General features: G+C 33.8%; 1 protein-coding gene across 8 annotated transcripts in view; it reads right to left on the bottom strand.

The window, feature by feature from the left end:
- Positions 1-25,775, bottom strand: part of Bcas3 (BCAS3 microtubule associated cell migration factor) — a 583,386-nt gene that overhangs the window by 369,513 nt on the left and 188,098 nt on the right. For all 8 annotated transcript variants that reach the window (XR_006846898.2, XM_046423193.2, XM_046423199.2 and 5 more), the window contains exon 14: positions 8,285-8,418. Coding sequence is in view for 7 of the 8 variants with exons in the window: in XM_046423193.2 (XP_046279149.1) it covers positions 8,285-8,418 (134 nt within the window). In the remaining variant the exon portion in view is untranslated. The remainder of the gene's footprint in view (positions 1-8,284; positions 8,419-25,775) is intronic.

Below are 25,775 nucleotides of genomic sequence, written 5' to 3'. Positions count from 1 at the left end.
CACTGGGTCCCCTTTTCTGTACTGTGGACTGGAAGCTCTTTCAAGGCAGTATGCTGGAATAAATCATCATCATTCAAAGCTTTATGAACAATGTCTAGAAAAAAAACACTATTAAATGTTTAGCTGTTTCAGGAAGAAGGGTAAATCCTGTCCTTCTTACACTATATTGGCCAACAGTGGAGGTCCTCATAAAGACACTTTATTTGGCAATCACTGTGGCAAGTGCTTTGCTAAGAACTGTATATATAGTATTTATGATTTTCTTCTCAATAAATCCTGTGAAGTAGGTACAGAAAAGATGAGTAACTTGAAGCTTTGATAAAGAATTAGCTTGTCTTTGGTTATATAGTTACTATTCAGCATTCAAGCATACAGCTAAGGAGTGAGGGGGTGTATTTTAAGGGTGACAAAAATGATCTTTCATTTTTGTGATGGTTGGTGATGGTTCGCCTCCATCTAAGGACAAGCTAAAAAAAAAAAAACACCGAATTTTACCACCTAAAAATGAATTTTATATTATGTGAATTATATATGCATAAAACTAAGGGTTTTGGTGGAAATTGAAGAAAACCTCATGACCACAGAGGCATGTACAGGATTGCCAGATTTTCCAAATAAAAATACAGAAAATCCAATTAAATTTGAATATCTGTATAAGCATAACTAGGCAATATTTGGGACATACACTTTAAAAATCTGATTTTATCTCAAATTGCCATCTAATAGTATCAATCAACAATATTAAATGTGTCTTTCCCTTTGACAAAGATACTAGTCATATTATCGGGCAGGACTATTTCTAAAATTCACACTTGTCTGATGTATAGATGGTTCAAAAGCAATTATGATATATACCAAAATTAGCAGGTTAAGTTAAAAAATTACTTGAGTCAGTTTGAGGAAGATATTATAGAAGTGTATTAACAAAGTATTTGTAAGGTTTATACTTACTGTTGAAACAAGGACTATTTTTCTTACTGCATATATGCTTTATGAGGAAAATTACTGTCAGATGCAGAGGATATTCCAAGTCAAAGACCACAAAACAACTTAATTCAACATAATTAGATCCAAAATTTTGTTTTTTTCCTTGTCTGATTAAAGTACCCTAAGAGTTGTTGGAATAATTCAGAATAATATGATTCTGAAGTACACGAATATGGCTAGATAGATCATGTGCTGTACAGATTTAATAAATGGTGCTAAACTTTATCAGTTCAAAATAATTTTCAGTAGACATTCATAAAAATCAATTTTATGGTCACTGACTGAGGATCTAAGATCTTGATAGTTGCTGTTTAGATAATTCTAAATTACAGGTGTATCCTGGAGCAAAATCATTTTAATGAATTCTATTTGATTTGCCTACCTGTTAAAAAAGGACAGTGTTGGCAAACATTGTACCAAACATATATAAGACACTGTTCCAATAGACATCAAGAAAATTAAAAGTTTCTATTTCCAGATTGGACATATAGATAAAATAAATGGAAATAACACTAACAGAAAGAAGATATCAAAAATAAATGTTAAGTGTCTAAAATATTCAAATACTAAAAGGTTATAGATAAGGTCAAGCAAACTGATAGCAGAAGAGACAGGACAGCATTTAAAACAATAAAGAAATAAAACGTGCCCAGCAGAATACTGAAATATTAAATGTTCACCTAAAATGCTCATCTGTCTTAAAACTTCCATACAAAATAAACAAAAATAAATGGTAATTAAACTTGACAGTAAGCAATTTAGTAATGAATTAAAGTAAGGAATTTTCAAAAAATGGTGGAGATTACACTCAAAGACACAATTACACAGGTAGTGGGCTCCCACTGGTCAAACATGGGACATTTTGAGCACTAAAATAAATAATTATGGAACAAATATAACCCATTGGAAAAAAGGAATCTATGAGAACAAAATGATATAATGATACACCAACCAAATGATTAATTATGGTACAAATCAAAATCATGCTCCATCTGACAGGATGCAACACCTCTGTGACATTATCACCAAATAAGATTAACCTGAATCTAATTATAAGGAAACATCAGACAAAAATTTGAAGAACAATCCACAAAATAAATAGGTCACAGTGTTCAAGTGTGCTGAAATCATGAATGGCAAAGAAAGAATGACAAACTGTGTTGAAATGAAGTAGATTGTTCCAAAATGAAGACAACTAAATTTCTGAACTAGAACCATTTGCTAGTTATTAGGACAAGCAGCAAAGTCAAAGGAACTTTAAAAATTAGATAACAGAAATTTATTGATATGTATTTTGATGATTATTTTATGGTTATGAGAAGAATGTTCTCTTTTGTAGTAAATACATGTTCAAGCATAGAGGATAACAGAGAACTATGTTGACAATCTACTTTTAAATGGTTCCAGGGAAAAAAAATATGTGTAGATATTTGAAAGGCCCTAGGCAAAAAATAATCAATATTAACAATTTTTGTGTGTGTGTGTGATTCTAGGGATGGAACGCAGAGCCTTTTGCATGCGAGGCAAGCACTCTACCAACTGAGTTATATTCCTGGTCCGCAAGTTATTTTTTAAAATTAAAACCCAATATTAGTGTAGACAGACAAGTATACAACCAGTCAAAATGCAAACAAGAACCATACTGAAGTATAAGTTAAGTCAAGAGGCCTAAGAAAGAAGAATATTAAATGAGAAAAGAAATTTAAAGAAAGAGAAGGATTAACTCTACCTAGACATGGAAAAGAAATAGTGAAATTATTGTTGTTGTTGTTGTTCTTTTTAGATACACATGAGAGTAGAGTGTATTTTGACATATTATATATACATGGAGTATAACTTATTCTAATTATGATCTTATTTTTGTGGTGTACATGATGTGGAGTTTCTCTGATCATGTTCATATATTAATATAGAAAAGTTATGTTCATCTACTATCTTTTCTATTCCCATCTGCCCTCCCTTCCCTTCATTCCCCTTTGTCTAATCCAGTGAACTTCTATTCTTCCCTCCCTGCCCCTGACTGTGTGTTAGCATCCACATATCAAAGAGAACATTTGATCTTTAGTAATTCAGTCTTTTGAGTAATATTCCATTGTGTATAGATACCACATTTTCTTTATCCATTCATCTGATGAAGGGCCTGTAGGTTAGTTCCATACCTTAGCTATTGTGAACTGAGCTGCTATAAACCTGTTAGTAGCCAGGCATGGTGGTGCATGCCTGTAATCCCAGCTACTTGGGATTAAGTCAGGAGGCTTGCAAATTTGAGGTCAGCCTCAGCAATTTAAGAGACCTAGTCTCAAAATAAAAACAAACAAACAAACACTATAGTATCACTATAGTATGTTGATTTTAAGTCCTTTGAGGGATATACTGAGGAGTCAAATGGTGGTTCCATTCCAATTTTTCTGAGGAATCTCCATACTGCTTTCCACAGTGGTTGCACCAATTTGCAGTCCCACCAGCAATGTATGAGTGTACCTTTTTCCCCACATCCTTAGCAACATTTATTGTTACTTGTGTTCTTGATAATTGCCATTCTGACTGGAGTGAGGCAAAATTTCAGTGTAGTCTTAATTTGATATTGTTATTAACCTTAGCAGCAATTTTAGAAGTAATTCTTATAAGATGTTTTCTTAAATAAGAGATATAATAAACATGTTTCACACTCAAGAAAGTAAAAATATTTTTAAAATTTCTTCTGGTTGGAAGAAATTAGGCAGTAGCCAGGCATGGTGGTGCATGCCTGTAATCCCAGCTACTTGGGATTAAGTCAGGAGGCTTGCAAGTTTGAGGTCAGCCTCAGCAATTTAAGAGACCTAGTCTCAAAATAAAAACAAACAAATGAAAAGACTGGGGATGTAGCTCTGTGACAGTATTCTGGGGTTCAAGACCTCTAGGGAGGAAGGCAGACATTGTATTTATGAGAAGTTGAATATTCTCATATTTGTCCATGAATGAACTAAAATTTACACATAAATAATAATTTGCATGGTGGGAACACTAAAAGAAATGAGACGATACTGAATGTGGCTAAAACTCTATATTCTCCAGATTCTTACCCACGAAGAGCTAGTATAAAACGTTTGATGTCAAGAGCATAAAAAACTTAGCTGCCAGAAAAACACTGCCAGAAACTAAGATTACCCAGATAATGGTAATGGTTGCACAACGATGGCAATGTGCTTAACACCACTGAACCGTACACTTAGAAATACATAAAATAGTACACTTTATGTTAAATGCATTTTACCATGACATTAAAAAAAAGGCTAAGATTTCTCAACTTTAACTTCAGGATACAATAACTGATTTGAAGAAACAAATGCATATTTTTTCATATCTACAGTCTCTTAAATTTCATATCTATAGTTTCTTCTGAATTGTGGCAATAAGAATTAAAAATCAGAAAAAAATGCTCAGTAAGGGATAAGAATTCCATGTTTAAATATTTTAAATAAAGCTGAAATAGAGTTAGGACCATGAAAATGCCAAGAGCCTATCAAGCAGTAAGTTGGGGTTTTCCTTAAAATATTAAGTGGAAATGAGAGCATGTAGCTATTAAAAACTATCAGACAATCTGTAAATATTAGAATTCAAATTAGAGTGATAAAACCACTGATTTTTGTTTGTTTTTGTTTTTTTCAGTACTAGGGATTGAACCCAGGGGTGCTTCAGCACTGAGGTGCATCTCAGCCCTTTTTAGTTTTTTTTATTTTGAGACATGGTCTTACTAAGTTGCTTAGGGCCATGTTAAATTGCCAAGGCTAGCCTCAAACTTGAGATGATCCTGCTTCAGCCTCCCAAATCACTGGGATTATATAAAAAAAAGTGTGGGGATGAAGCTCAGTGGTAGATAACCCTGGGTTTCAATCCCCAGTACAGGGGAAGGGTAGGGGGAACCTATGTAAATATGGAAGGGATCTAAAGAAGGCACAACAAGTCATAATAAAGCAAAGCTGCTCAAGGAGCAGACACACTAATGGATAACTTTGATGTTTTGCTCCATATACCTCAAACTGAACAAAACTTACATTCAAAAAATTAAAATTGAATTTCCAAATGTTTTTATGTATTACTTATAAAACAAAGATGGTAGAAATAAAGCAAAACAATAAAAAATCCACTACTATATTGCACAATGGTTTACAGTTCTTAGTTAATGTAATAATGTAGAAAAATAAAACTGAAAAAGCAAAAACCTGGGCTGGGGCTGTAGCTCAGTGGCAGAGTACTTGCCCAGCATGTGTGAGGAACCGGGTTCAATTCTCAGTACCACATAAAAAAATAAATAAAATAAAGGCATGCTGTCCATCTACAACTATTAAAATTTTTTTTAAAAAAAGCAAAAATCTATTGCAATTTTCAGAAAATATATTTCACAAAGAAAATTTGCTGGAAACTATTTAATCTCATAAGAGAGTCTACCAAAGCAGGAAGATATGAATTTGGTAGAAAACAATAATATTTTGCCATACTAGTATTTTCCCATACTAGAATGGTTTAATTTTAAATTGTAATAATTCCTACATGCAAAAATTCTCTTACATAAGAATGTTAATTCTAACAATATAAAAATGTAATCTCAATGTGATCCAAACAAAAATCTCCACAATATCCTTTGTATTAGTCAAAAGAATTACTCTAAACACAATAGCTAATAAAGATTTAGAAAATTAAGAGTAAATCATGTTATGAAGTAAATAAAAAAGCATAATACTGACAGGTTTTATTTTATTTTTACTTTATCAGAGAAAAAAATTTTAAACATATTCAAAATGTTAAAATGCAAAAATTTTAAAATAAGATAAAATGTACCACCTTACAAGGACATCACCCACCTTCAATAATTATTAACATTTTATAAATTTTATTAAATATATATCATTGTTCTGTCTTGACAGAATTTTAATGCAAATTAGCAATTTAATAACAACCAAAAATTTAATAATACTTGGTAAATATCAAATAATACCCAATTGCTGGACAATATTCTCCAACTGTCTCAAAAACGTCTCTTCACACATTGTTCCCTACCTTTTCTTTTCTCATTCATTTGTTGTATTTTCTAAACTATGCTCTCCTACTGCTAGATTATTTGAAATCAAATTCCAGGTATCTTTATACCAACTGCAATACTTATCACTTACAGCAATTGCAGTACTTATCACTAAGAAATGAGGTTTTCAAAATTCTTTTAAATCATCTCATAAGTCAAACATTTAAATTTTATTATTTGTATGAAAAATATTTTTTCTGTTTTGGTTTGTGTGGGAAAAAAAGATTCAATGAGGCCCACACTATGTATTCAGATGATATTCTCTGTCTCCCTTAGTCTACAACAGTTCACTTTTCCTCTACTAAACACTAACTTTTATTTTCCTATTAAAATTATTTGTTGGAAAAAAAGAAGTCACATTTACATTTTAGAACATTCTAGAATTGGCTGGTTGTATTCTAATAGTGTTGTTTCCCTTGTCACACTATGTATTTTCTTTAAAGTATTAATTATAGCTGAACATGGGGGAACACGCCTGTAATCCCAGTGATTCAGGAGGATGAGGCAACTTAGTGAAGCCCTGAGCAATGCAGTAGGACCTGTATGAAAATAAAAAATATAGAAAGGGCTAGGGATATGGCTCACTGGTAGAGCCCCCTGGGTTCAAGCCCCAGTTCCAAAAAAAAAAAAAAATTTACTACTTACATCTAGAAGGTAAATTAGATACAAGTTTAATTTAAAAGGCTGGGCAATAATAAATCATAGATAATGTTGTAAATACCATGTTGTATCATATTGGTTTAAGACCAGTTTTACTTTAGCAATGTAAGATTAACCCACTAAAACTAGACTAATGATTATCCACTAATTTAAGAAAATTCTATTCTTCTACTTATTTTTATGTTGGAGTTCTTTCACAGAAAAACTTTCCCTCATTCAGTATCTTATTAAATTGACATAAGAAAGGCAGGATAAATGCTAGATACCATCCCTGTATTTATCAATTTTTAGTATAGAAAGGAACAAGTTACTTGCAGTAAAGTTCAATGCCTTTTGTTGTTGTTGTTATTTTTCATTTTGCACTGATTAATTTCTATATATTTTAGATGTTTTATTTGATTATAGGCATTTACTTTGGTGAAACAACACTTTAGGCTTTTGAAAAAATATGGAATACTCCATATATCATATAGGATCATTCAACAATCTCCTAGAATGACAAATATAGAGTGAATGGATAGCCAATGCCCTTATGAAACAAAAAGTTATCTGGGTTTTTAGGCTACATTAGATGATACACAGTATCTACCGGTAATACTGGTATTAAGAATATTAAGTACATGTAAATTAGTAAGCATGGTGCTTAATAAAACACCCAGTAAAGTACGTGGATGAATGTACTTGTGCTATGCATGTTTGCCCAATTGTGAGTGTAAATGTTTAGGCACTGGCTCTCTGAGGAAAAAGATTAGGTAACCCTGATTTGTAATGTTTGACAATTTTCATGATCCAATATAGACCCACCATGGATGATCTTTCACTACCTACCATCCTGACGTCACCAACTGCAGGGGTGGTGACAGATGCAAAAAATTACTTCTCAGTCAGGTGTGGCAGCACACACCTGTAATCCCAGTAGCTCAGGAAACTGAGGCAGGAGGATCAAGAGTTCAAAGCCAGCCTCAGCAACTTAGTGAGGCCTTAAGCAACTCAGTGAGACCCTGTCTCTAAATATAATACAAAATAGGACTGGAGAGGTGAATCAGTGGTTGAGTGTCCTGAGTTCAATCCCTGGTACCTACCCCTCAAAATTAGTTCTCAACAGCCATAGTGAACAGCCTCCAGGATAACCATATTCATTAAGAAAATAAATTATTTTGTGTACTTGTCAATGTGTATTTATACATATATATATGTACAGATATGTATGCACATACTTAGATATGTAAAAAGAACAAAAATAACATACTAAAAGGTCTGGAGAAAAAGACATCAAGTGAATGGAGTGTTTTCTCTGGAGTAAGAAATGGTAGAAGAGTGGAAGGAACAAAATAAGCTGATAAGCTGAAACACCACTGCATCAAAATTCTTTGAATGTTTAACCATAAGGTGGTCATCTATTGCTTATGTAGTTGTTGGGTCAAAAGAAGAATTTTTTTTTAATTTACTCTTACCCATTCTATCACAGAAAACAACACCGTCTCACAAATATTAAGCTCCAACGTGATAAAAATGACCAACTAGATTAGATGTCATATTATACACTGAAATCACCTTTTGGAAAAATACACAATTTACCTTAGCTTCAGTTTCACCCCTGTGAAGAGTGTACAGATGGTGGACAGCACTTTGTGATGAGGACCAAGGATGTGTCAGAATTTGGAAGACGTGAAAGTCATGGCCAAGTGTATCTGTTGTGACTAAAAGCATTCCTGGAAGACAAGGGGGAAAAAAAAAACAAACAGGATAAAAATAAAAATTATTATGTATGTGGATAAATACTTTCAAAAACTATTTGTAAATATTAAATTATTACCAACAAAAAATAGCAAGGACATAAAAATTTCCAAAATGAAAAATTAAAACATCTTTTTATTGTGCACATCCAACTTGATGATATATCAGTAAAGCTGACTACTAAATGTGCAGGTATTGTGATTTTTCCATGTCACTGGCAGAGAGTTTTTTGTTTTGTTCTGTTCTGTTTTTTGAACTGGGGATTGAACCTAGGGGCCCTCAATCACTGAATCACATCCCCAGCTCTTTTTTGTATTTTATTTCGAGACAGGGTCTCACTGAGTTGCTTAAGACCTCACTAAGTTGCTGAGGTTGGCTTTGAACTCTCCATCATCCTGCCTCAGCCTCCCGAGCCACTAGGATTTCAGGCATGTACCACTGCACCCAGCCAAAGAGAATTCTTTAAAATTCTTTAAGAACAAAATTAGAGAATCCATAATCATTTCAAGAACAATGAGTTATGAAAATTATAACACCCATGGAACTAAAACTCAGTCTTTTTGCAATTTTATTCAATATACCTACTTATCATACTAGTAATGTAAAAAGGAATTACATGTTTAAGCTTCTTTTGTGGCTCTGAACACGATGTAGCTTGGTAACACGTACATATACACCTGAACACCTAGAGTGTTCTGTAAATATTCATTCAAGTTAATCATTAATATTTTGGGGATCTTTAATGTCTTTATGATTTTTTGCTTACTTTTTCTATTACTGAATAATATTTGTGAGTTAGAATTTCAAAGCCAGGCATGGTTATATATGCCTGTAATCCCAGTAGCATGGGAAGCTAAGGCAAGAGGATCACAAGTTGGAGTCTAGCCTCTCAGTCACTTGGCAAGGTGCTAAGGAATTTAGTGAGAAACTGCCTCACAAAAGGGGCAGGACTAAAGGGCTGGGAATATAACTCAGTGTTAAAGTGACCCTGGGTTCAAAGTACCAAAAAAAAAAAAAATCCAAGTATAATTGTGGATATGCTTATTTTTCAACAGTTATTTCAGCTCAGAAAGTTTAAAGCTAGCTGGAGGTGGTGGTGCATGTCTGCAATGTCAGCTACTCAGAGGAGGCAGAGGATCACAAGTTCGAGGCCAGACTCAGCAAACTGGTGATACCCTATCTCAAAGTGAAAAATAAAACGGGGTGGGGATATGGACTCAGTGGTAGAATCCACCTAAGTTCAATCCCTAGAAACACACACACACACACACACACACAAAGTGAAAAAAATTGCAGTTACTTTCAAGATTCACACACATTTAGCCCATTTAGGATTGTTATGAATTCTTCTTGAATCAGCCCTTTTAACGTAAGGTCCTGTTTGTTTTCCTTGCTCTGAATTCTACTTCTCTGATGTTAACATCACCATTACAGCTTTCAGTTTATAACTATCAAGATGATTGTGTTTAAAATGAGTTATCTCTCACCCTACACAAAACTCATCTCAAAGTAGATCAAGGACCTAAGCATTAGACCAGAGACCCTGCATCTACTAAAAGAAAATGCAGGCCCAACATTCCAACATACTGGCTCAGGAACTTACTTCCTTAATAAGACTCCTAAAGCACAAGAAGTAAAATCAAGAATCAATAAATGGGACAGTTATCAAACTAAAAGGCTTCTTCACAGCAAAGGAAACATCAGGAATGTAAAAGTAAAGCTTACAGAATGGGGAGAAAACCTTTGCCATCTGCACCTCAGTTAGGGCATTAATCTCCAGGATATATAAAGAACTCAGAAAACTTAACACCAAAAAACAAATAACCCAATAAATAAATGGGCAAAGGAACTGAAAAAATACTTCCCAGAAGAAGAAATACAAATGGCCAATAAACACATGAAAACATGTTCAAATTCTCCAGCAATTAGAGAAATGCAAACGAAAAGTGTTATTAAAATTCCATCTCACTCCAGTCAGAATGACAATTATTGCCTATAATCCCAGCAGCTCAGGAGGCTGAGGCAGGAGAACCACCAGTTCAAAGCCAGCCTCAGCAAAAGCAAGGCACTAAGCAATTCAGTAAGACTCTGTCTCTAAATAAAACACAAAATAGGGGTGGGGATGTGGCTCAGGGGTCAAGTGCCCCTGAGTTCAATTCCCAGTACAAAAAGAAAGAAAGAAAAAAAAAGAATGGCAATTATCAAGAACAAAAGCAATAATAAGTGTTGGTGAGGATGTGGGGGAAAAGGTACACTATACTGGTGGGACTGCAAATTGATCTACCTGCTCTAGAAAGCAGAAGATTCCTCAGAAAACTTGGAACAGAACCACCATTTGACCCAGTTACCTCACTCCTTGCTTTATTCTCAAAGGACTTAAAAACAGCATATTACAGTGACACAGCCACAACAATGTTTATAGCAGCTCAATTCACAATAGCTAAGCTATGGAACCAACCTAGGTACCCTTCAACAAATGAATGGATAAAGAAAATATGGTATATAAATATTACTCAGCCTTAAAGAAAAATAAAATTATGGTATTTGTAGGTAAATAGGTGGAGCTTGAGAATATCATGCTAAGTGAAATAAGCCAAACCCAAAAAATCAAAGGTCCAATGTTTTCTGATAAGCGGATGCTGATCCATAATGTGGGGTAGGGGGGAATGGAGGAACTTTGGATTGGGCAACAGGAGTGAAGGGATAGGAGGGGGTGGGTTTGAAGGTGGAATGAGACAGACATTATCACCCTAAATAAAGGCATGATTATGCAATCAGTGTGACTCTGCACCATGTACAGCCAAAGGAATGAGAAGTTGTGCTCCACTTGTGTACAATGTGTCAAAATGCATTCTACCATCATGTATAACTAATTAAAACAATTTTTTTAAGTAAAAAAAAAACTACACTGAAATTTCATCTCACTCCAGTCAGAATGGCAACAATCAAGAATATAAGCAACAATAAATGTTAGCAAGAATATGGGGGAAAGGGTATACTCATACATTGCTGGTAGAACTGCAAATTGGTGCAACATTATGGAGAGCAATATGGAGATTCCTCAAAAAACTAGGAATGGAACCAATTGAATGGAACCAACTGACTGGGTTATAATACTCTTTGGAATATATCCTAAGGATTTAAAATCAGCATACTTATAGTGACAACAACATCAATGTTTATAGCAGCTCAACTCATGATAACTAAGCTATGGAATCAACCTAGATGCCTTTCAACAGATGAATGGATAAAGAAAATGTGGTATATAACAATGAAACATTATTCAGCCATAAAAAAGAACAACTTTATGACTTTCGCCAGTAAATGAATGATATGGAGAATATCATGCTAAGTGAAATAAGCCAATCCCCAAAACCCAAAGGTCAAATGTTCTCTCTGATATGTGGATGCTAATACACAATGAGGGAAGGGGAAAGAAAAAGAAGTTCATTGGATTAGATAAAAGGGAATGAAGGGAAGGGAGGGGAGATAGCAATAGCAAAAGACAGTGGAATGAATTGGATATGACTTTCCTATATTCATCTATGAATACATGACCAGTGAAACTTCACATAATGTACAACCACAAGAATGGGATCCTAATTAGAATAAATTATACTCCATGTATGCATAACATGTCAAAATATACTTTACTATCAAGTATATCTAAAAAGAACAAATTAAAAATTTTAAAGTTTTAAAAAATAATAAAATGAGTTAAATAGTAGATAAATGCAGTCTCTCTCTTTCTAAAGCCAGTCTTTCAATTGGTGTTTTAGATCATTTGCATTTAGTGCACCTAAGTTTATCATTTGATTATTTTTAACACTCATTTTTTAATTACCAATGAGTTTGAGGGCTATGGATCTTTACATATTAATGGGTTGTTCCAGAGATTACATTACACATATCTAACTTTGTACGTTTATTCTTTTATATTTTGTGCAGATACTATAACTGTTTTCTGTAAGATGGATGGTTTATTAGCTTACTCAGATTTTCAAGAAGTGGGGTCATATTAGTTAACTTTCAAACCTTTACCTTGTTCAGAGGAAAAGGGCATGAAAGAATATTAAGAATAGCTGGGTGAGGTGGCACATGCCTGTAATCCCAGTGGCTCAAGAGACTGAGGCAGGAAGATTGAGAGTTCAAAGCTAGTCTTAGCAATAGTGAAGTGCTAAGCAACTCAGTGAGACCCTGTCTCTAAATAAAATACAAAAAAAAAGGGCTGGAGATGTGGCTCAGTGGTCGAGCAACCCTGAGTTCAATCCCTGGTACTCCCTCCAAAAAAAGAATATTAAAAATATGTGGGGACATAAAGTAGTCATTTAATGAAAATGAAATATATTGAGCTTGCTATTTCTGTGACTAAGGTATGACTCTAGTTGCTAGGGTAAAATATCAGATGATGCTTTCCTAGTTATTACAAAGAGAACACATTTTAGATGGTGAAAAGTATTATTTATTACCCTTAATTTAATAACCTATTAACTATAACATATATTTAATGATTTATTTAATAATTATGCACCAAGTTATGGTCATTTGGTGACACACTTTATATTCTTCTATTGTTTTTATTTAAACAACAAATCATTTTGTCTTTGGGGGTAGTATTTTTCCCATCCCTCCTACTTTTTTTGCTGAGTGATTTATAACAATTTTACTACTGTATTCTGACTTCACCTCCTCACACAAAATAATGATTTTCTGCATTTGACAATTTAATACAAAGATCATTCTGACAGGATAAGATGAACTAGGGTTTATAACCCACATGTATTCCTTTATAATATGGATAAGCTTTGCTATATATACTTCTTTTAAAATCATGTTGACATTTTATTCAGAATGGGCATTCAAATAAAAGGCCTAATTTACCAAATCAACTATTATTGTTTTATATATGAATTATAATCATTCACAAACACTTGTCAATATGCTCCTAGATTTCTAAACAAACATTTTTCTCTGCCTAGTTGTTACTATGTAAAACCAATTCATATTTTTCAGGAACGAGTCCAATGAAAACTTCTACCTACTGTCATTGTATCTCAAGTATTTTATATTTTCACTACTCCATAATAAATGTGGGAGCTTCTGTAATCCACCAATAAATTTTATTTTCTTATAAAAGGCTTAAAATATTATAAAAATTTTGAAGAAGCAGAGAGAAAAGGAAGAAATAGCTAGTATTGAGCTGCATAGTCATGTGCTTTCTTCTAATTTACAATTTCCTCCTTTGCACACATTCTAAGGAAATGGTAAGCGTTTTCTTTTTTCTAGAAAACAAGTTAAAAAGCAAATACATAATAGGAAAAATTCATGCAAAGTAGACTGTGGCTTGAGACCTATTTATGCAGCATCAGAAGACTAAACCAGACTCTGGCCTGGCCATAAACTAAACCCACACCCCAAATGAGGTGCCAAGCCATAAAAAGCATTTGCGTCATCTGGGAATACAAGGAAAAGAAGGACTTCTAATTATAGGGCCTGGAAGCGGAAGCCTAGAGTGATTAGCTGTTTAGGCACTGCTGTATGTTTATCTGGAAGCTTCCTCTCCCTCGCTCTCAACCTCAGGCTTGATAGATGAGCGTTAGTGTTAGAGGGTGGGGACTGGAGCTGCTGATGGTACACATCGTTCTCCCAAATCTGAGGTAGCTGGAGAATGAACATTAAGTCTTTTGCGGCCTCATAAGAACATAAGTCTTTTCAACTGGGCGTCAGCTGGTTAGACCAAAAAGCAAAATTAAAGAGTAGCAAAGCTGCACTGGGAATATGCTATAAAATCTTGGAAACATGAGGAGGTTTGTCTTTTTTCCCATATCCTATTTATAACACCTGTCTAATTGTATGGTTCTTTATCATGTGCCCACATGTGAATTGGAAGACAAATTACCAGTTATTCACACTCTCTTCCAAAAAGAGACATAAACATTGATATGCTAGGTCAAACAAATATTTACAAGAATTCATTCTGCATCACTCAAAAAAATTGCATATTTTAGCAAAAATACTTGTAGTGTACTACTTTTCAATCAATACTTTTATAGATGAAAACTGACAAACTATTTATAATGTTTAAAACCAAATTTGTAAATATAACTATAAGAATTTTCATACCAATAGAAATCTCTAACCCACTCAGATTACATAAAACCATTAATAATATTATAGCCTACTAAAATCTAATAAAACTTTCTACTTGAATAAGAATGCTTAAAAATAATGGTTTCAAGGTCCATATACAAAGCATCAATTTTTTAAGAAGCTTAGAGCAGCACATTTCTTCAGCTGTCCAAAAATGCCAATAATCAAACTCATCAATGTGTTTTTCCACTTAAGGAGCGCAGAATATAGTAAAATCTTTGCAATTTCACATTGTTTTATTATTGTTATTCTTTCCCCCCAACCCCAGTGTGGATCACACCAGGACCTTGTGCAAGGTTACACCAGAGTTCTATCACTGAACTACACCACCAGACCTCAGAATAAATCTTTATAAACCACGCTACATAACATCCTGTAAAAGGCAATGAAGTAAACACTACCAAATAAAACACAGGAGATGATTTGTATGATTCTTTCCTAAAGTTCTGTATGTCCATAACCAATATAAATGAAAACAAAGTAAGTAATATTGCCCTAATATGTCCCATGCAGAAAAGTCTAAATCAGTGACACTTTTCTTACTCATGTGTTTCATTAACTTATATGCATCCTCTGAATTTTTAGCAGTAAGAAATTAAGTATTTTTGTATTTTTTTACTTAAATTATTTTATTTCACTTTGAATTGTAAAATTGTTGGACTAAGGAAGACATCTTTGACCCCCCAATAGATTTTAATATGAAGTATTATATTATTCATCATTTCCAATAGATTTATTTATGAAATAGACATTTAGGAAAGTAATATATGTTTACGTGTGTTCTTCCAAAGTGATTCAGTATATTTCTTCTCATTTGTCAAAAAATACAATCGATGCATTCATTTTAAATATTCAGTATGATGACTCTAACAAGTATAGACAGCTTATGTACCTACCACTAGAATTAAGATTTTTTTTTTTAAGTCAGAAAAAATTCCCTTGTGTTTACTTGCAGTCTATCACCTCCTCCCCGTTCATCTGGCTCCAACTGATTGGCTTTCTGTCACAATGAATTAATACTGCCTTCTTTAGAATTTAATGTAAATATAATAATAGTATTTCCTGAGCCTATTTGCTGCTAGTAATAGAACTTCATTCATTGACTTATATTAATGAATACTCTTTCATTATAAGAATAAACCACAATTTATATACCTATTCCTCAGCAGTGTCCAGATTTTTAATATTGTGACTCAAACTGTTAAGAAGATTCAAGTACTAGTCTTTGTATGGATAGATTTTTATTTCTTTATGGTAATTATTTAGAAGTAAACGACTGGGTCATATATTAAAATGTTTAACTTTATGAGAAGCTACAAACCAGAACCAGGTGTGCCGATACACAACTGTAATCCCAGCTATTCACAAGGTGAGCCAAGAGGATTCCAAATTCAAGACCAATCTAGGAAGTACCGAAACCCTGACCCCAAAAAAATTTTAAAAGATGGAGATGAAGCCCAGTAGCAGAGTATGTACCTTGCAGGTGCAGGGTCCTGGGTTCAATCCTCTGTATCCAATCCCCCCCACAAAAAAAAAGAAAGAAAAAGAGAAAAGAAACTATTTCCCAGTGTGGCTACATTATTTATAGTCACATAATCTTCAAAGCCCCACCAACATTTGGATTGTCCATCTTTTTATACTTTAATCTTTCATAAAAGTTATTCTATAATTTCTCATAGTTTTAATTTGCCATATTCCTTGGTGATCAGAGATGCTGATAAGTTTTACATGTGCTTACTGGCTGTTTGAATATTGTCTGTGATATGATTGTTCAAATCTTTTGCACATTTTTAGTTGGATTTACTTTTACTACCCATCACAAATTTATTTGTTATCAGGGATGCTCTAGACAGAATATCCCTAAGTTTCCTGGGCGGGTCTCAAAATTGTGATTCTCTTGCCTTAGCCTCCCCTAGTAGTTGGGATTTACAGGTATGTGCCACCAGGCCCAGCTTTTAACTTTTTAGGGGGAGACAGGATACTGGGGATTAAACTCAGGGGCACTCAACCACTGAGCCACATCCCCAGCCCTGTTTTTTATTTTATTTAGAGTTAGGGTCTCACTGAGTTGCTTAGGAGCCTTGCTTTTTTCTAAAGCTGGCTTTGAACTCAAGATCTTCCTGCCTCAGCCTCCTGAGCCGCTGGGATTACAGGCATAAACTACCACACCCAGCAAGACTTTTAATTTTTAATTATGATATGTGGTTTTGTTATCCTAAGAAATGTTTCTATATTTCAATGTCAGAAGAATATAACCCTGATTTCTTTTTGCAGTTTAATATTTTAGATTTTTATATTACATTGATTGTCCATTTTGAGTTAATTTGTGTGTGTGTGTGTACACTGTGTATGTGTGTTGTTGTTAACTAAAGGTTCATTTTTTTCCAAAAGTATATCCCAGTTGTTCCAGCACCATTTTCTGGGAAATCAACACTTGCCCTCTGTTGAATTGTTTGACACTTTTCTCAAAAAATCAAATGACTAAGTCTGATTGACTTCTGTATTCTATTTCATTGTATTGATCTATCTATTTTTAAACTGCAAAAGAGTCTTGATTAATGTAGCTTTAGATTGAGTCAGAAATGCAGGTAGTGCAAGTCTTCAAAATTTACTCATCTTTTTAATGATTGATTTGGCTACTTTTAGCTCCTTTGGAATTCTATATAAATGTAGAATTAGCTTGCATTGATTACTTTTGGTTTAAACATTCACTTAACATAAATTTAGCCATAGTAAACAGTAGTAATACACTACTGTTTATTATGCATGGTGGAAGAGTGATGAAAGATTTTTATGAAAATATACTTTACTATCATAATTTAATAATTTTTTTCTTGTTCTCACATAATAAAGTGGAGGCTCCCTGCAATGGTAAAAGTTGCAAAAATGTTAAATTACTTAGATAAAGAAGGAGAATTGGTAAGATAAGAAAGTATGGTTTGGGAAGATTAATTTGACTCATAACTTTACTCAGGAAAACAACAAGTGATAAACTTTCTTAATTTGATATCTTAAAAGAACCGTAGAAACAACATGATTGCTTGAAATTCAGAGTAGGAAATATAAATTTAGAAGTCTAAAGATAAAAGTGCTTGTGTGTGTGTGTGTCTCAACACAATGCTAGGTATTCACACTCTATAGGTATTTACACAGCAATATTAGACATAACTGACCTCAAAGAAAATTTATCTACAGAAATATGCACTCAACTAATTGAAAATTAATATCACAGACAACTGCTCAAAGTTCACATTAAAGCACATTTTGAATACATGTTTACAAGAAGTTGGTACACAAAATGGTCAATAAAGCAAAACACCAAGAACAGCACAATAAAGGAAAAGAAATAAACAAGGAGACACAATGCATACCATTTTGTTTTATCCACCTATTTTTTAGTGGTAGAAATACAAAATGTTACTGGAAAGGTAAATTTCTAGAGACATGTGATATAGATGTTGCATGTGAGGTGTGTGTGTGTGTGTGTGTGTGTGTAAATTCACCAAGTTCTACACTTAAAATCTGTACAATTTATATTTTGTAAAGTACACTTTGGTAAAAATAAGCCTAAATTAAAATATAGGTGAGGGACAAGAAAAACGAGATGGTTTCACATGGAGTAAATGGAGAAAGGAAAAAGATGTGATGCTGAGTGGATCAGTTACAAATGAAAACACTAGAACAGCCACTGCACCCATGGAGGGAAGAATGAATGACAACAACTTCAAATACAGCAGAGAGAGGAAGCGAAGAGACAGACATACAGCAAGGGGTCAAAAAAAGGCCAATGCATCTCCAACATGCCCTCTGACAAATGGGTGGTCAAAACACCAAGAACCATGCATTCCATAGGTATATACAGGAAAAGACAACAGAAATGAATCAGGGTTTTAGCCTAGGAGCCAAGTATGAGTAGACAAAAGTCAAAGTTTCAAAAATATTTAACATGTATTCTATTCCAATTTGTACTTACATGAACATTATCAATGCATGATTATATGAGTAAGTTTCAGAAAGAATATATATAAGATTTAAAAAAATAGGCATAGCGGGGCACATCTATAATCCCAGCTACTAGGGAGGCCAAGGCAAGAGGATCGCAAGTTCAACACCAGCCTCAGCAACTTAGTGAGACCCTGTCTCAAAATAAAATTTTAAAAAGTGTGGGGATATAGCTCAATGGTAGAAAGTTTGTCTAGCATGTGTGAGATCCCGGGTTCAATCCCCAGAACTGCAAAACAAATAACTAAAACAAAACAAAGAAAGAATATAAGAACAATGGCTGATATATGAAAAAAAATCACTGGGTGGGCAGGCATTTTATATACACTTAAATCTTAGAAAAAAGCAACAAAAGGAAAAATATTAAAAATTAGTTCATATTTAATCATTTCTTTAAATAATGAAATCAGCTCATTTTTAATCAATTTGTTATACTTCTAGAACTTTAAGATTATACTTAATTCTGAATTCTAATTACTATGTACAACTTCTACTTTCTCAGCATTCTAGCTATCATCCTTTTTAGGCTTCAGATACAGAGAAGAATTAATCATACTTTTCATTTCATCCTGTTAAGAGTCCCTTTCTCTTACTGTTTTCATCTTTACATTCTGGACCTCTATCCCTGCTCCTACTAGATCTCCCCAACTTTTTCCCAACTAGGTACCCACCCTATTATACATAATAAATTTCCCTTGAAATGTATGCATCCTTGAGAAATATCTGGACTGTTTTCAGAGTAACGTTCAATCTGAATGAGAACAGTGAAAAAAGCTTCAAGCTAAGGAAGGGCAAGGGCATCACAGAGAAGCAACCAGGTGAAGTGACACATATACAACCTTCAGTGATTTCACAACCATTACTGATGACACTGGTAAACCAAAGTCAGAACAGGCCTTGGCTTTTCTGCATGTATGTGTTTGGCCACATTTATGCTTTTTCACCTTTTTGAAAATTCAGTACTAGGCTTATATTTATTTTAGTATTCATATTATATCTGTTTTAGATAGCTATATTATTATAGGTGTGTGTATAAATATGTGTGAGTGATAATAAAGATAGCTAATTATTATATACACCTCTATAACAATGTCACTATCTATAGCATATTTAAATATATGTATATATAATTCACAGTTCTCCATAATATTCCAATATATGCATTCACATATTCCACCAATTCATTGAGTATTAACTGAACACATCTGCTCAATCAAGTGGAAGTGCAGTGGTGGTAGTGGTTGTGGTGAAAAGGGGCAGGGTTCCTCACTTACCGGTGGAAATTAAGGACCCAAGGATACATTAGGAGGTTCGTGGAACTTATGTATTTTGTTTCTGTGAGCCTCATTCCCCTAAAAAAAATTGTATTTATATTTTATCAATTTTATTTCATTAAGATGAAACTTTATCCTTTTGTTGTTATTGTTTTTAAAGAAATTAAAACATGATGGAACCCAAAGAGTATCATGAGCCCCATGCACTGTACCTACTATGTCTAAAAGTAAGTCATCCTGCACATTTTCTTCTAACTGTAATTCAATTACAGTGCCACAGGGAACACAGAGCAAATTTCTGAAAATTAATACTTCAGGGGATAATTCATTACACAAATAAAAGGTACCACTGTACAAAATGATGAAACTAGAGAGCAAATACAGACGTAGAATGGAAACATCTCCTTCTACAGAAAAATAGGGCAAAAAAATTCTCAAAGCTGCCTCTGCATTAATGATACAGTATTGGTGGCTGGTAGTAACAAAAAAGAGCTGTCAGATGAAAAATCTCAAAGCACATTACTCTATACACATGTGAGGTATTATAGATATTAACAAAAATAAAGACAAGGTATTTTTATGCCTTGCTACAAATAATGGGAACAACTTTTATGAAAAAAAAATTACAATTTAAACTTCTTTAACACTTAACCCCAAAGCACCATAACCTTTAAATATGCAGCACTTAGTAACCAGAGGAATTTCTGTTAAATACACAGACAAGCATTCAAAGGGGTACATGCTCAATCTGTTTCACTTGAAAATAAACATTCATTTTGCTTTTATTAATGGATTAAAAGGCAATTTCCCTGCCAAGAAGGGGTAATTATTTAAAATGTAGATGTGTTGTACTTCGCAGCTTCCAGGAGCACAGCTGGCAGAAGTAACACTGGAAAGCAGATCAATAAATTACTGAATTAAAGATATCCAGGTCTGTTTTAGAAATGTCAAGCTTATTGCCAAGAATTGAAGATATCTTCCTCTTTTTTCAATTTCCAATGTAATAAAGAATATTCTCTTTTGTGATGCCCAAACTATTATTATTTCTCAAATAAAGTGGTTTCTACAAGATATTTTTATACTAATAGTTATTATGTACTCCAATCTTAATTACCTGTGGTATACATTCCTGCACTTCATTTAACATGTCCTTATAGATCATCCCCTTAATTCAGAGAGGAAGGTGATTTTTATTGATACCACAATTTAGAAATGAGTTGGTTTTATTCAATACATGAGTAATCACAATAAAAAATATTTAATCTCTGCCCTGCTAGAGTTTTTTTTCAAAATTATGAAAACTTCAGTGGAATTAATTAGTGCAATTATTCAATATAAATTTATGCAATATTAAGTATGTAAACATTACTGACTTAATATGTGGGGACAAAATAAAAGCTTATTTCTAATAAAAACACAGTGAAGGGATACTCTAATTGGTATTGATAAATATAAAACTGGTGAAGGAGGTTAGTAATAGTAAAAACACCCAGTACCAAACTGCTGGGCTCAGTAGCATGTACCTATAATCCCAGCTACTTGGGAGGCTTGAGGCAGGAGGATTGCTAGTTTGAGGCCAGACTGCACAATTTAGGGAGACTCTGTCTCAAAATAAATAATTATAAAAAGGTCTAAGGATATACAGCTCAGTGACACAGTGATTGCCTAGCATGTGCCAAGCCCTGGGTTAGATCCCTACCACTGAAAGTATTATCATTACAGAAAAAAACAACAACTAATATTTATAGAGGTCATATAATGTTATCTGTTATTTTAGATAACAATCTTTGCCTTCATTTTACTGATGAAGAAAACGAAGCACTGAACATGGGCCAAGCAGATTTAACTTAACTTCTCAACTTAAGTGGAAAAGTAAGGGAAGAAGAAGGATATAACATTTTACATAGGGTCAAGGAAGTTTTCTTAAATAATATTTAGTGAATTTAAGTGACAAGTAAGAGTTAGACATACACAAGAGAATATCAGTCAGAGGACAAATAATACAATGTTTAAGGAGTGAAAATATACCTAAATATGGACTGGGAATGTAGCTCAGTAGTAGAATACTTGCCTACCATTCACAAAGACTTGGATGGATATGCAGAATGGAAAGGAAATACACACACATACACACACACACAATTAAAAAAAAAAAAAGCAGAGTCTAGATATTAGGAGGAAAATGTGGGAGACCAGGTTGAAATAGTAAATGGCACCAGCCTATACCAGGTTTGGACAATATACTCAGAGCAATAAGGAATCTGCTAAAGATAGAAATACCGTTAACCTTGAAATTTCTGACAAAATGTTTTATTATCTTAAAATGGAAGTAAATATGAAATATAATATAAGAACCATAGTTAAACAAACTAACTTAAAATTTGGGATGTCAAATGATTGTTTTTTTTAAGACTGAGAATAATAGAATGATTATCATTTGTATTGTTATGTACTGAGAGTTTGTATTCCCATCCCCACCAAAATTCCTATGTTGAAGCCCTCGCCCCCTGTGTGGATATATTTGGAAATGATCTGAGGATGTAATTATGGTTAAATGCTCTCTCCTTCTATCTCTCCCCAGAGACCCCACAGATACACACAGAGGAAAGACCATTTAAGGACACAACAAGAATGGAGCTGTCTACAAGACAGGAAGAAATCACTGCCCCAAATCTGAACTGTTCAGAAAGATGACTGTGGCACTAAAGACTTCAGAACTGTGACGGGGGAAAAGTGTCTGCTTTCAGGTCAGCTAGTCAACGGTATGCTGTTATGGCAGCTCAAGCTGGCTATTATTGTTGCTTATAATGAAAACGTACTAGGAAAAAACAACAAAAGCAAGGTTTAAAAATCCTATGTGAAAGTTCAGCACAAAATGAAAAAAGGAAGGGAGGAAGGGAGGAAAGGAAAGGAAGGAGCTCGTGTCTCTGGAAGAATAGCAGGGCCAGGTGCCTGTAATCCCAGCCCCTCAGGAGGCTGCGGCAGGAGGATCCTGAACTCAGTGAGGCCCTGTCTCTAAATAAAATACAAAGTATGTCTGGGGATGTGGTTCAGTGCTTGAGTGCCCCTGAGTTCAATCCCCAGTACCAAAAACAAAAAACAAAACTACAAAAAAAAAAAAAAAAAAAATGGGGGGGGGGCAGTGCCTGGGATTGAACCCAGGGGCACTCAACCACTGAGCCAAATCCCCAGCCCTATTTTGTATTTTATTTAGGGAGAGGGTCTCACTGAGTTGCTTGTTGTCTCTCTTTTGCTGAGGCTGGCTTTGAACTCAGGATCCTTCCGTTTCAGCCTCCTGAGTTGCTGGGACTACAGGCCTGGCAACCACCATGCCTGACAACTACAAAAAATTTTTTAAAAAAAGCAGGAAAAAGAATCCAGGATGAGTGAGGGTAGGAAGAACTCAGTACTCCCTCCCTCCCTGTTCCCTTCCTTTCATTTTGTTCGTTCTGGGGATTAAATCTACCAGTGCTCTACTACTGAGCTACATCCCCAGACCTTTTTTTTTTTAATTTTTTAATATTTATTTTTAGTTTTCAGTGGACACAACATCTTTGTTTGTATGTGGTGCTGAGGATCGAACCCGAGCCGCATGCATGCCAGGCGAGTGTGCTACCGCTTGAGCCACATCCCCAGCCCCCCAGACCTTTTTTTAAAATATTAAGACAAGGTCTTGCTGAGTTGCTCAGGCTGGCCTCAAACTTGCAATCTTCCCGCCTCCTCAGTCTCCAGTTCTACAGAATTGTCAACTGCACCCACTTTAGAACATAGTACACTTTTTTAAAAATATTTTTTTAGTTAAGGATGGATGTAATATCTTTATTTTGTTTATTCATTTTTATATGGTGCTGAGGATCGAACCCAGTGCCTCACATGTGCGAGGCAAGCGCTCTGCCACTGAGCCACAACCCCAGCACAGAACATAGTATACTTTTAAAAATATTTTTCAATGGCTCCAATAAAACATCACCAATTAGAATGCAGACCCCAAAATTATGCAAGTTGGCACCCAACTAAGCAACTGGTTCAAGTTTAATAATACCAAAATTTTGGAACAAAGTGAGTTGACAGTTGACAAAAGGAGAAAAAAAAACTATCAAACTAAAAGATCATATCTGGTGAAAATATTCTTCAAAATTTTACATAAAACACAGATATTCCCAGAGAGAAAAAAAATCTTAAAAGAATTCACTTTTTGAAGGGAAAGGACAGGTGATGGGAATAGAAAAGACAGTAGAATGAATTAGACATTACTTTCCTATGTTCATGTATGAATACACAACCAGTGTAACTCCACATCATGTACAATCACAAGAATAGGAAGTTATATTTCAGGTATGTATGTCAAAATACATTCTACTGTCATGTATAACTAAAAAGATCAAATAAATAAATAAAGAGAAAGAAATTCACTTTTATAAGAAAAATCCAAAAATAACTCATAAATATGTCACTTTTGGTAAAGAGAGCAAGAGAAATTCAATAGAGGAATGACTATCTTGAAAAAATGGTTCAGTGGTAGTCACATATCCATGGGGGAGAAAAGAAACCACAGCCCAAACCTGACGTGATTGACAACTCAAAATGGATGACAGATTTTAATGTAAATTCTAAAACTATGAGAAAATTACATAGGAGAAAATCTTCAGGCCCCATATTGTTGAACATTTTTTAGTCTTAACAACAAAAACATGATCCATAAAAGAAAAAATAAATTGGATTTAGCAAATAGTTAAAATATTTTTGTTTCTGTGAAAAACCCAGGTAAGAAAACAAAAAGACAAATTTATCACTGGAAGAAATATTTTCAAACATTATATATGTGTGTGTGTACATATATATGTTACATATATGTATACTATATGATGAGGAAACTGTACATGTATGGGAAAAGCAGTTGTATGGAAGTTATATGGAAACTGTACCTTTTGCTCAATTTTGCTATAAGCCTAAAATTTCTCCAAAAAATAAAGTTCAGTACTTTAACAAAAAAAAGTTCAAGATAATATTATTCATTTTCTCCCTAAATAACTGAATGTAACATATTTACACCACCCATATTGAATCTACCAAGATCTAAGCAAGGGAGACAATCTGGTACTTTTAAACAAATCATAAATACTACGATTAAAATGTTTGTTTTAATTCTGAGCTCACAGTCATAGCTAATAAATAAGAATGGGAAAGAGAAATTGAAAAACAAACTGAATATAGCTGCTGAACTATAAGTTTCACAACTTTATTTAATGGCATCCCTTAATTTCTTTTCTGAATAGGTCCTATACAAGACAGAACTGCATGCCACCCAACCAATCTATATTTTCTCCTTACTTCATTTTGCAGTGTTAATCCATCATGGACATTTTATAGTATTTTTAACATTTTCCAGAAGGTGGCCACAGGTGTAGTTTGTCCCTGACTTTTGTTGTCCAGAACATTTTTCATTACATTGTCTTCTAAAAATAAGTCTCTTTTTAAAAACACATTAAATGAACCTGTACTATATTCTTTAGTATAATAGTAGTACACAGTGGTAAACTGGTTTAAGAAATGTCAGCATTTAAAACAAAAACAATCAACTTTTTGTTTGTTTATATAAACATCCAGAAAGATATTCTAACAAGCACTATTGCTATTACCACTTTATATATCCCATGAAAATGCCATTTTCCTATGTTAAATGTCAAGGATTATTAGAGGGTTAGCATAATTAAAACATGTTGGTATAAATAAATTAGAAAAACATATAGTACTAGACTATGTTACTGGAAAATCTCCAAGGTATATTTCAAATTATCTAAATTAAAGTAAAAATCTCTAAGTACTGCATTAAGGCCAACTTAAATTGAATACCTTTGTACAAAACACCAATTAATAAAAGCTCAGAACATTATGTAATAAATAGA

This window comes from Marmota monax, unplaced genomic scaffold (assembly GCF_021218885.2).
Source record: "Marmota monax isolate L192 unplaced genomic scaffold, Marmota_monax_Labrador192_F-V1.1 WCK01_AAM20220418_F8-fsc00171, whole genome shotgun sequence".
NCBI lineage: Eukaryota > Metazoa > Chordata > Mammalia > Rodentia > Sciuridae > Marmota > Marmota monax.
Note: the sequence above shows the minus strand (reverse complement) of the source record. Positions and strands in the feature narration are given on the sequence as shown.